The following is a 12695-nucleotide window of genomic DNA, read 5'->3' on the forward strand; positions in this document are numbered from 1 at the left end:
GCCAAGTTTAAAGCCACACTGATGAGGTCCAATCAGTTTGTTGACGGTGGGCTTTAATCTTTCACACAATACGCTCGATAGAACTTTATACGCGATGTTAAAGAGGCTTATCCCACGGTAGTTGGCGCAGATTATGGGGTCTACTTGTTTGTGAATTGGGCAGAGCACACTTAAATTCCAATCCGAGTCAATCAATACGAGTTCTATCGGAATGTAATATTGATACCAATTACGAGGAAAATCATCATCAATTTGTGGAAGTTACCTATAACTTCAAAATTATGATAATACTTCGCCTCCCGTCTTTACTTAAATACTAGTAAACCACCTTTATCTTTGGCTATCCTGGTATTAAAATGAAAAGGATCGTATTGAAGAGGGGGTCATATCAATGGTCCAAATATACGAGTATGTTTCTTATATGGCGACACAACGCAAAGAATTAAATACATTGTTGAATAACGTAAATACAACATAAGGACTGCCTTACCAAAGAAACTTAAAGAATTGACTTTCAATCCATAATCTTTAGTTATTCACTCGTCATAGAAGTAATTGAATGTATAGACGTGCTCGTATTATATTCTACCCCAAAGAGAAAATCGAAAAACCTTAAAAATGTGAAATTTCTTTTTGTGGTGGAATTATCGCTTACATCTTTGATTTAAACTCAATCAATTATAGAAATTAAAAACACAAAGACTAAAATAGAAAGTAAAGAGAAGTTAGATAAAAATTATCTTAAAATTCTACTTTAGAGAAATAAAAATTAAACAATGTGTAATGCAACGCACTTTATATTTATGTTAAATTTTGAAAATTTGATTTTAATATTTCATGAATTGAAGCTAAAAATTTACAGTTACACTAAACTATCTTCACAAAAACCTGTATTTAGATACTTATAAGTATTTGATTACTAAACATACTAATTTAAATTTTACCGCATGCTGCTTATAGGTAATTAGATGAAGGCAATAAATCGCTGCTTTTTGAAATGAAAGATTCGTATTAATAATAAAAGATTTACATATATACTACCAACTGAACTATGCACCAACGAACAAATTGTACACTGTTTAGAAATTTGTTGTACGAAATTAAAGAGTACTTTAAGTTGAGGAAATTGAAACTCTCTATCAACTATATAATTTTTTGTCAAAACAATTGGCACATTCACCTCTTATTTTCTCCTCTAAAGAACACTTACAATAAAAGGGTATCTTCTTAGCCTTATATGTTGAGGAATGTGTTTTAAGTGAATTGAATTAAGGATGCTCGTGCTCAACTGGTGCTAAACATGTACAACAAACCGCTCATGCATTTGACCAACTAACTTTCGTAAATATATTAATAGCACAATTGTTTTATTTTTCTCTTTTAATATTAATTATTGTGGATCGCAATATTAATTTGCATTTGTATGCAGTAAAAATGTTTTGCGTTTTAAACTTTGCAATTATTAATATCAATAATTTTAATAGGATTACTAATGCGCATAATTGTCGTACACAGGTTTTTCACTTAACGGAGAACTTCTTATGGACGCTTTAGGTGGTGAAACAACTTTTGCAGAGGTGTCTGCAGAAGGAGTTGGATTTGTCCCTGCTTGCACTTTGGGTGTGGGACAAAAAGCACGTTTAATATATGGTCAAGATGTGGACTCGCTGAAGTTTTTTACTACATGTGGCCTACAGGAGGGCTATGAGCCGTTTTGCGTGTATGTTTGAAGTTTATTTTAAATATTTTTAAAGTTTGCACTTCAAGTTAAAATTAATTTAGTAATATGCGTCGCCCAGTAACTCATTGGTACACTAAAGATCAACCAATTTTTGAAAACACTGAAGAAATGCCTGACTGTCGAATAGATGTTACACGTATCCCAGGAGGAGCAGATACCCCACCACATTTGAAAATATCTCATAATACGTTTGAGACAATGGAAAAGGCAAATTGGGAATTTTTACGACTTTCTCTGCCTGTTACTTGCATGAGTCAATTTATAACTGAGTTAGAAAAGACTCGTCGATGGGAAGAAATTAAAATACGGCAGTATCAATTACAACGCGAAGCTCAAGATTTAGCTATTCAACAACAACAACAAGCTGCTGCTAACGTAGATCATATGTTAAAAGGTGGCTTCACCATGAGCGACATTAAAGGTCTTCATCAAAATTTTGATGACGCGGTGGAATCAGAAGAACAATTGGCACGCAGTCCTGCAAGACCACCTCGTCGAAGTTCCTTGACACGTAATATAACTTTCGAGTCAGACGTGACGACCGACATGCGAGGATCTACTGCGTTTGACATGGTAAACGGTATTAATGGATTGAATGGAACTGATGAAGGAATTGATGATAAGAAAAAACGTGGTCGAAGCCCTTTTAAATTTTTCTCCAAGAAATCGCGGGACCAAAGTAGAGATAAAACAGGTAGCACATTCCAAGAAACATCACTCGAACGTAGAAATACTGTTGCACATGGTCGCAATGTTGTAAATGCTCAATTATCTACAAAAACGCCTACTCTACGCTTGAATAATGTATGTAATTTCAGCTTTCAAATAAAACGAAAATTTTAACTTAACATAATGTCTTCAAAACATCCTAATATTGACATATTTACAGGCTGATATACCGATTTCTCCAATTCAACAAGGCCCTAAGCAGCTGACCTCTACTACTTTGGGGCAACCAACTATAGAATCATCTGGCAACGAATTATTTGACACTGAGTGTTTGAAGTTAATAAATGAATATTTTTACGGCGTTCGGATATTTCCTGGACAAGATCCAACACATGTCTATGTCGGTTGGGTTACGACACAATATCATCTTCACAGTAAGGAGTTTAACAAATCAAAAGTACGATGTGGTTCCGTTGTTATTGAAGACGAATATGAAGTTATTATAGATCGTATTGATAGACAGAGTTGCTACGTTGTAAGAGCTGATGAACTTTTTAATGAAGTAACGCAAGATTCTTCCGGAAAAGGCGCCTCCCAGGTAAGAATGTGATATAATTTTTGTATTATACCACACACATGTTTGAATATTAACAATGCAAAAATATAATGAAACACTACAACTGTAGGGAATGTTTATTGGATGTTTTGTGGACACCTCGACGGGTATTATTCGTTTCACTTGTGAGGGGAAAGAGACTGCTCACCGCTGGATGATGGAACCAGACACAAAGCTTTTTCCAGCAATATTTGTGGAAGCAACGAGTAAAGAAATTTTACAGATTGAATTGGGGCGTACATCTACAACTTTACCTCTTTCTGCTGCTGTTCTCCCTACAAGCGATAAGCATATTAATCCTCAGTCTCCTCCTCGCCTTAAGATACAGTGTCTCCGGCCTCATCAATGGGCACGAGTTCCAAACACAGCTCTGCAAGTGCACGCTCTTAAACTTTCCGATATAAGAGGTTGGTCTATGTTATGCGAAGATCCAGTATCAATGCTTGCCCTTCACATACCCGAAGAAGATCGCTGCATTGACATTTTAGAGTTAATAGAGATGGACAAATTATTATCATTTCATGCTCATACCCTTACATTATATGCTGCACTTTGTTACCAGTCAAACTATCGCGCTGCTCATGCTCTTTGCCAGCACGTTGATCAAAAACAGCTTCTGTACGCAATAAGGTCCGAATACATGAGCGGACCTCTTCGACAAGGATTTTATGATCTATTAATTGCACTTCACTTGGAGTCACATGCCACTACAATGGAAGTATGTAAGAATGAATACATAATTCCACTTGGCACTGAGCTAAAAGAATTATACAGCGATGATGAAATGTGCCACTCGTTGCGCTCACTTATAACAGAGTCGGTGCGCCCCCAAATGCGAATGACGGATATTACGTAAGTATTAACTTTTAACTTATGATTCATCAGTAATCTTATGTAGAATATAAAACAAACAAAATTTTAAACTGCTCCTTTATTTGACATAATTCGACACGTTATTGGTCTCTGTGGACATACGAAGACAATACAACCATAAGACATTAGGGTTATTAAAAAAATAAGCTATTGGTATTTGTACTCGTACAACAATTTGTCAATTGGCATTTCTATAGAACACTAAACGGCGCAAAAAAAATATATTAAGTTAATCCAAAATCCTATCATAATTCATATCAAGTCTGGAAGGAACTTAATGCTTCCGAAAATTTAACAAAATCTCTAAAAGTGAACAACTCTTAACGGCACAAACAAAGTTTTATTAAGTTTTGATATTCCCAAGTTTAAAATAAATTAAACGTCCTTGTACCCCACCAAGCACCTTACAAATGAAAATAACACGAGTGACCAGCCAATGAAAATGAAGGGACTTAATGCCCCTGAAAACTTAACCAAGTTTGTTAAAGTGAACAACTTAGTGAGCTCCGTATTCGGAGTATATATCGATAATATACCTAGGCATTATTTTATTAAAGCATGGAACAATATTATATATATACATATATTAGAACAAGTAAGGAAGGGCTAAGTTCGGGTGTCACCGAACATTTTATACTCTCGCATGATAAAGTGATAATCGAGATTTCATTATCCGTCATTTACATATTTTTTTTATTTTGCTGTAAAATTAATTAGATTAGTAGTTCCTGAGATATGGTTTTTGGTCCATAAGTGGGCGACGCCACGCCCATTTTCAATTTTTAAAAGAAGCCTGTGTGCAGCTTCTTTCTGCCATTTCTTCCGTAAAATTTAGTGTTTCTGACGTTTTTTGTTAGTCGGTTAACGCACTTTTAGTGATTTTCAACATAACCTTTGTATGGGAGGTGGGCGTGGTTATTATCCGATTTCTTCCATTTTTGAACTGTATATGGAAATGCCTGAAGGAAACGACTCTATAGAGTTTGGTTGACATAGCTATAGTTATTTCCGAGATATGTACAAAAAACTTAGTAGCGGGCGGGGCCACGCCCACTTTTCCAAAAAAATTACGTCCAAATATGCCCCTCCCTAATGCGATCCTTTCACTTTAATATCTTTATTTATGGCTTAGTTATGACACTTTATAGGTTTTCGGGTTTCGCCATTTTGTGGGCGTGGCAGTGTGCCGATTTTGCCCATCTTCGAACTTAACCTTCTTATGGAGCCAAGAAATATGTGTACCAAGTTTCATCATGATATCTCAATTTTTACTCAAGTTACAGCTTGCCGGACGGACAGACAGACATCCGGATTTCAACTCTACTCGTCACCCTGATTACTTTGGTATATATAACCCTATATCTGACTCTTTTAGTTTTAGGACTTACAAACAATCGTTATGTGAACAAAACTATAATACTCTCCGTAGCAACTTTGTTGCGAGAGTATAATCGAAAACTTTCTTTTCCTTAAAATATACATCAAAGACTTCGATACTATTTGTTTGTGTATACTTACAATGCGTTCAGAAAATAACGTTTTCGTTTCCCAAAGTTTAGAGAGCGTTTATTGAAAATAATGTTTTAATTATAGAAAATCATTGTTTTGTTATATGTATGTAACTTACGTCAATTCAACATTTGCTCCAATCTCCCATTGTCTATTATAGTCTGACATCTTTGAGGACAACTTGCAACTTATTTTTCCATGCATTTCACAGAAAGCGACCTCCAGGTAACGGGTTATAACTAAAAATCTGCACTAATTTTAATAGTCTGCTATGCAAATATTACGCAATTAGCGAACTGATGGCATCACCTTTTTGACTACAAATTTGTAACAGCTTACAAATTCAATTAGTGCTTAAAATTTCTTCTAAACAGCAACACCTCCCCGACCGCGTTGTACATCTTTATAAAAAACATGAAACCACTGGAAAAAAGTTTACGTTCGTGCATTTTTTGGTGGAAGGAGTATCCAGATTAAGTACTCTAAAAATAGAAAAGGAACCGGGTTTTGGAAGAAAGCCGACTATTATGACGCCCTAAAATATTCGGAAGCTGAAGACAGCGTTCAGCAATAAGGATTGCATAAGTCAAAATGAAGCCGAACGAAAATTCGAATGTTCACAGCCATATGTCTGCAAAACATTAAATAGACATAACATTAAAGCCAGAAAAAAACAGCGTTATCTAGGGTACACCAAAGAGCAGATAAGTCAAGTAAAATCACAATGTTGGTGGATGTGCAAGATATTGAGTGGAAAATCTTCCATTTGGGATGACGAGAGCTATTTTTCACTCAATGGGCCGCAAATGTCGGGTAACGATGTTTATTACACATACGATATGTCTATAACGCCTTCCGAGTTAAAATACAAATTAAAAAAAAAAATTGAGTCCAAAGTTATGCTCTACATAATAGTTTCTCCAAAGGGTATTTCTGAGCCATTCCTTAAACCAAATGGACTGATACTAATCATGAAACGTACATTAATTAATGTTTGGACAAAATTTTGGTTTTTCTCATACATAAACAACATAAAAACGATGAAATCGTATTTTGGCCGGAAAAAGCCACTTGTTATTATGCAAATGCGACATTGGGGTTATTGGTCAACAAAAACACCTACTTTGTGCCTGAAGAAAATAACCCGACAAACTTAACACAATGGCGATTGGGATTCGTCGCATTAGAAAGTGCCTTATGGAAGTTGATACTAATGGTGTACAACGTGTTTACTCAAGTATCCTGACTAAACTAAGAAGGGCTGCTGACAATGGCCCGTATTTTGAAGTTCATTATTTTTGTCTTTTTTTAAATATTATAATTTTTATACTCTCGCAACAAAGTTGCTAAAGAGAGTATTATAGTTTTGTTCACATAACAGTTGTTTGTAAGTCCTAAAACTAAAAGAGTCAGATATAAGGTTATGTATACCAAAGTGATCAGGGTGACGAGTAGATTTGAAATCCGGATGTCTGTCTGTCCGTCCGTCCGTCCGTCTGTCCGTGCAAGCTGTAACTTGAGTAAAAATTGAGATATCATGATGAAACTTGGTACACGTATTTCTTGGCTCCATAAGAAGGTTAAGTTCGAAGATGGGCAAAATCGGCCTGCTGCCACGCCCACAAAATGGCGGAAACCGAAATCCTATAAAGTGTCATAACTAAGCCATAAATAAAGATATTAAAGTGAAATTTGGCACAAAGGATCGCATTAGGGAGGAGCATATTTGGACGTAATTTTTTTGGAAAAGTGGGCGTGGCCCCGCCCCCTGCTAAGTTTTTTGTACATATCTCGGACACTACTATAGCTATGTCAACCAAACTCTATAGAGTCGTTTCCTTCAGACATTTCCACATACAGTTCAAAAATTGAAGAAATCGGATAGTAACCACGCCCACCTCCCATACAAAGGTTATGTTAAAAATCACTAAAAGTGCGTTAACCGACTAACAGAAAACGTCAGAAACACTAAATTTTACGGAAGAAATGGCAGAGGGAAGCTGCACCCAGGCTTTTAATAAAAATTGAAAATGAGCGTGGCGTCGCCCACTTATGGACCAAAAACCATATCTCAGGAACTACTCGACCGATTTCAATGAAATTCGGTATATAATATTTTCTTAGCACCCTGATGACATGTACGAAATATGGGTGAAATCGGTTCACAACCACGCCTTCTTCCAATATAACGCTATTTTAATTCCATCTGATGCCTTCTCTGTATAATACAATATATACATTAGGAACCAAAATAAAAAAAAATATGTAAATGACGGATAATGAAATCTCGATTATCACTTTATCATGCGAGAGTATAAAATGTTCGGTGACACCCGAACTTAGCCCTTCCTTACTTGTTTAAATATTATAATTACACTATCTTTTGAATTACGCTGAAATAAAATTAGTGCAGATTTTTATTTAGAACCCATTATGTTGGATTAGCCGAGTGAAATCTTTTTTTGACGTTAAATGTGTTTCTAATATTTTGGTTTTCGTTAAAGCCAATCTAATGTAACAATATGGTTTTCCTGTTTCCATTGCGTTAAGAATTTGCTTCTATGTTCCCGATCATTGGTTTCTTGCAGTATGCAATCATGGTTATTTTTGCCGTAAAGCTATTAGCTAACTTCAGTAAAACTTATAACAATATTATATATTATTATAACACCGCTCATGTTTTCTGTGAAGCACCTCAAACCCCCAAATCCATGGATCCTTAACGTTCTTTTGAATAAATGTTTGTACTTTTCTTAGCCAACCAAGTCTGAGGATGTTGGACAATACAAAGGTTAACACATCTGTAAATATTACATTGCTCCAATCAAGTTCAATGCAGTCTCTCCCGTTTTGTATTAAAAGATAAGATAAAGATAGACTGAGTAGTGATTCTTTCTCAAAAAGGAGAATAATAGCTGTTACCTCTCTTTCATATGTCACGTCATCCCTCCCTATTCCTGGCTTGTTATCCAGGTATATAGTTTCACAATAATGGTCAGACTACAACGTGACACATAAAGAAAATGTGAAAAAAAAAATAGTTTTTTGGGAGTTGATCGAGCAAAGCAAACAAGTTATTTATTTAACGTATTAATTTACATAATGCAAAAATAGGGTTTTCATTTGTAGAACTACCTGATACTTTAACATTATAATCATATATGCATAGTATATTTGAAGTCTTATTACAAAATCCCAAGATTGTTCTATATTGTTCTTTCCCTTCTTTCATGGGCATTCGCATCACGCACTTTTGCACTTGCATACAATAAAATACATATATATATACTTATGTATATATTATATATACATTTATTTATGTATGTCAATACGAGCATCGTTCCTGTTTTTATATGTTATATATGCAATATACATTCACATCCACATTCGCACAAATTGGTTATGAAGACCCCCTGTATATAGCCATACATCTAGTTTACCAAGTGTTTCCAGTGAACCAATACCCAACATCGATCAACTGTACTCTCCGAAATTTCCACTTGAAGTAGTAAGAGAGTTTGTAATGGAGGCATTGAAAGAAGCAGTTGAAGTCAATCAAGTTCACAACCGTGATCCAATTGGTTGGACTAATGAGAATCTATTCTTGTAAGTAGGGAGCAATTTACATCAATATATGTATGTCATTATTTTGATAAACCGATTGATTATTTTTTAAGACCACTTCTTAAGCTTACTGATCGATTATTATTAGTTGGCGTTCTTACGGATGTAGATGTACAAAAGCTACTCATTATGATTGATCCTGAAACATGGGATATCACATTCGAAAAAGGTTTGAGAAACTTGTAACTGTTTTTATATTTATATAACACCCCTATTTTACAGACGGCAAAGATGAACATCGGAAAGGCCTGTTGACGATGAAAATGGCCGAAGGAGCTAAGCTTCAAATGTGTTACCTCCTTCACCACCTTTACGACATACAACTGCGGCATAGGGTTGAAAGTATCATATCATTTTCTCATGATTTTGTTGGTGATTTGCAAGGCGATCAGCTCCGGCGATACATTGAAATAAAGCAATCGGATCTTCCAAGTGCTGTGGCTGCAAAAAAAACTAAAGAATTTCGATGTCCCCCTAGAGAGCAGATGAATCAAATACTGTGCTTTAAAAATCTTGAGTCTGATGATCAAGAAAATTGTACATGTGGCTTAGATTTAAGAAGTCGATTGTATGATTTTCATGATAGCCTTATGAAAAAGGTATCTCTTAATGCTCTGCAAGAACCCGATGAAGTGGATTGTAATGCAATTGAAGAAGTGAAAACGGGACCAATTACAAAAATTTATAATTTTATAAATGCTGTTAAAGAACTAGAGGAAGGGCCTAAAGAAATTGAGGAACCGGAGAAGAAAACTCCAGAAGAAGTTTTTCGAAAAGTATTAATAAAAACTATTGTCAGTTGGGCTGAAGAATCGCAAATAGAAAACCCGAAGCTTGTACGTGAGATGTTCAGTTTATTAGTTCGCCAATATGATACTGTGGGTGAGTTGGTTCGAGCTCTGGGTAAAACCTACGTTATTAATAACAGAGCTAGAGAGGACGTAGCTGAAATGTGGGTTGGCTTAAGTCAAATTCGCGCTTTACTTCCGGTACAAATGAGTCAAGAAGAGGAGGAGCTTATGAGAAAACGTCTTTGGAAATTGGTAAATAATGCTACATTCTTCCAACACCCTGATCTTATACGAATACTAAGAATTCACGAGAACGTAATGGCAGTTATGATGAATACATTAGGAAGACGGGCGCAAGCACAAAGTGATGCTCCCCCCCAGACGGAAGGGGTAGAAGGCGCACCCCCAAAAGAAAAAGACACATCTCATGAAATGGTGGTTGGATGCTGTCGCTTCCTTTGTTACTTTTGTCGTACAGGTCGTCAAAATCAGAAAGCCATGTTTGACCATTTTGACTTCTTACTAGACAACGCAAATATCCTACTGGCAAGACCCAGCTTACGTGGTTCAACCCCATTAGATGTAGCATATTCAAGCTTGATGGAAAATACAGAACTGGCTCTAGCACTAAGAGAACATTATTTAGAAAAAATTGCTGTTTATTTGTCGCGATGCGGACTGCAAAGCAATTCAGAATTAGTTGAAAAAGGCTATCCAGACTTGGGATGGGATCCAGTGGAAGGTGAACGGTACTTAGATTTCCTAAGATATTGTGTATGGGTAAACGGGGAAAGCGTCGAAGAGAACGCAAACCTTGTCATTCGTCTTCTTATCCGCCGTCCAGAATGTTTAGGACCGGCTCTAAGAGGAGAAGGGGAAGGCTTATTCCGCGCAATAGTGGAAGCTAACCGCATGTCAGAGCGTATTTCTGATAGATGCAACATGCAAAATGAGGCCGAAGGAACAATTGCTGGTTTAAATTTCACACATCCATTGCCTGAGGGAGATGAAGATGAAGACTATATAGATACTGGTGCAGCGATTCTTAATTTTTATTGTACGCTTGTTGATCTTCTTGGAAGATGTGCTCCAGATGCCTCCGTCATTGAACAAGGAAAAAATGAGTCGCTTAGAGCTAGAGCTATTTTGAGATCATTGGTCCCACTGGAAGATCTTCAAGGGGTTCTCAGTTTAAAATTCACATTGACACAAACACCACCAGGAGAAGAGAGACCAAAATCAGATATGCCGTCCGGACTTCTTCCAAACAATAAACAAAGCATTGTTCTATTTTTAGAACGAGTATATGGTATAGAAACACAAGATTTATTCTACCGATTATTGGAAGATGCATTTTTACCTGATTTACGAACAGCCACTATTCTTGATAAGAGTGATGGTTCGGAAAGTGATATGGCCCTTTCGATGAATCGTTACATTGGTAATTCTATACTACCATTACTTATAAAACATTCGAAATTTTACAATGAGGCCGAAAATTATGCTAGCCTTTTGGATGCAACGTTGCACACTGTATATCGACTATCAAAAAATCGTATGCTAACGAAGGGCCAGAGAGAAGCTGTATCGGATTTCTTGGTGGCACTTACATCCCAGATGCAACCTGCCATGTTACTGAAACTATTGCGCAAGTTGACTGTGGATGTATCCAAATTATCTGAATATACTACCGTGGCTTTAAGAGTACGTTGTCCCTTAATAGATATTATATGTTACCAATTTTTGCAAAAAGCTAGGCACAGTTATAGACTTGAATACCAACTACTGAATTTAGTATAGTAAATGAATTTTTTACCCACGATTTAAGCTATATACATATATTCAATTAATTTCAATTTTATAAGAATTCACGGAAATAAGTATAAGTGCCCAACTAGTTGCAAAATGCAAAAAACACTTTAAAACAACAACTTTAATTTACTCCAAATAATACTTTTAGCTACTCACTCTTCACTTCGATCGTTGTGCAAAATATTACGGTTCATCTCAAGGTCAAGGGTCATATGGGGCATCGTCTGATGAAGAAAAACGATTGACGATGCTTCTATTTTCTAATATTTTCGATTCCCTGAGTAATATGGATTATGACCCAGAGTTATTTGGAAAAGCATTACCTTGTTTAATTGCTATTGGATGTGCATTGCCGCCTGATTACAGTTTATCGAAAAATACTGATGAAGACTATTATGGTCGACAATCGGGAGCTCCGGATCAGCCACAATATGATCCCCACCCTATTGATACAGAACAAGTACAATTAAACAATGATCTCGAAGCACTGGTGCAGAAATTTAGTGAACATTACCATGATGCCTGGGCAAGTCGACGTTTAGAAAGTGGATGGTCCTATGGCGAGATACGTTCCGATAACGATCGAAAACATCCTCGCCTGAAGCCATACAACATGTTAAGTGATTACGTATGTACATTTTTATACTAATTTACATACATACATTTCGTAAATCAAAGTTAGACTTTATTATTTTTGTACGTCATTTTAATTTCTATCTTCAGAAACTTAAAAAATGGTTGTCATTCACAAAAAAAATTTATTGAATAAAATTATACATATGTATGTACATATCGCTCATTTGCTGCAAGGCCGGCATAATTCAAAAAACGTGATTTTTGAGTTAATGCTGCAGAATTGTTCGTTATATCATACATCATGTTGAGTGAAAAATTCATATGAATACCTCTTATATGCTCCGCTTGAGAAGAGGTGTAAGGTTGGAGTCACCGTGTAAGGTTGTAGTAAGTTGAAAACTTTAAACGCGTTTTCTGGCGAATCGATTTTTTTGACTTATGCCGGTCTTGCAGCAAATGAGCGATATGTTCTAACAGTTTGTAC

General features: G+C 36.0%; 1 protein-coding gene across 17 annotated transcripts in view; it reads left to right on the plus strand.

The window, feature by feature from the left end:
- LOC105232171 (ryanodine receptor) overlaps positions 1-12695 on the plus strand; it is a 90113-nt gene that overhangs the window by 59217 nt on the left and 18201 nt on the right. For 9 of the 17 annotated variants that reach the window (XM_049451159.1, XM_049451163.1, XM_049451165.1 and 6 more), the window contains exons 15-22: positions 1516-1720; positions 1783-2545; positions 2631-3008; positions 3097-3878; positions 8862-9014; positions 9086-9201; positions 9255-11527; positions 11784-12263. In XM_049451159.1, the coding sequence (XP_049307116.1) occupies positions 1516-1720; positions 1783-2545; positions 2631-3008; positions 3097-3878; positions 8862-9014; positions 9086-9201; positions 9255-11527; positions 11784-12263 (5150 nt within the window). Of the gene's footprint in view, positions 1-1515; positions 1721-1782; positions 2546-2630; positions 3009-3096; positions 3879-8816; positions 9015-9085; positions 9202-9254; positions 11528-11783; positions 12264-12695 lie in introns of all 17 variants that reach the window. The other 8 variants (XM_049451151.1, XM_049451155.1, XM_049451156.1 and 5 more) reach the window with 1 other exon arrangement.

The sequence above is a fragment of the Bactrocera dorsalis genome, chromosome 3 (genome assembly GCF_023373825.1).
Source record: "Bactrocera dorsalis isolate Fly_Bdor chromosome 3, ASM2337382v1, whole genome shotgun sequence".
Taxonomy (NCBI): Eukaryota; Metazoa; Arthropoda; class Insecta; order Diptera; family Tephritidae; genus Bactrocera; species Bactrocera dorsalis.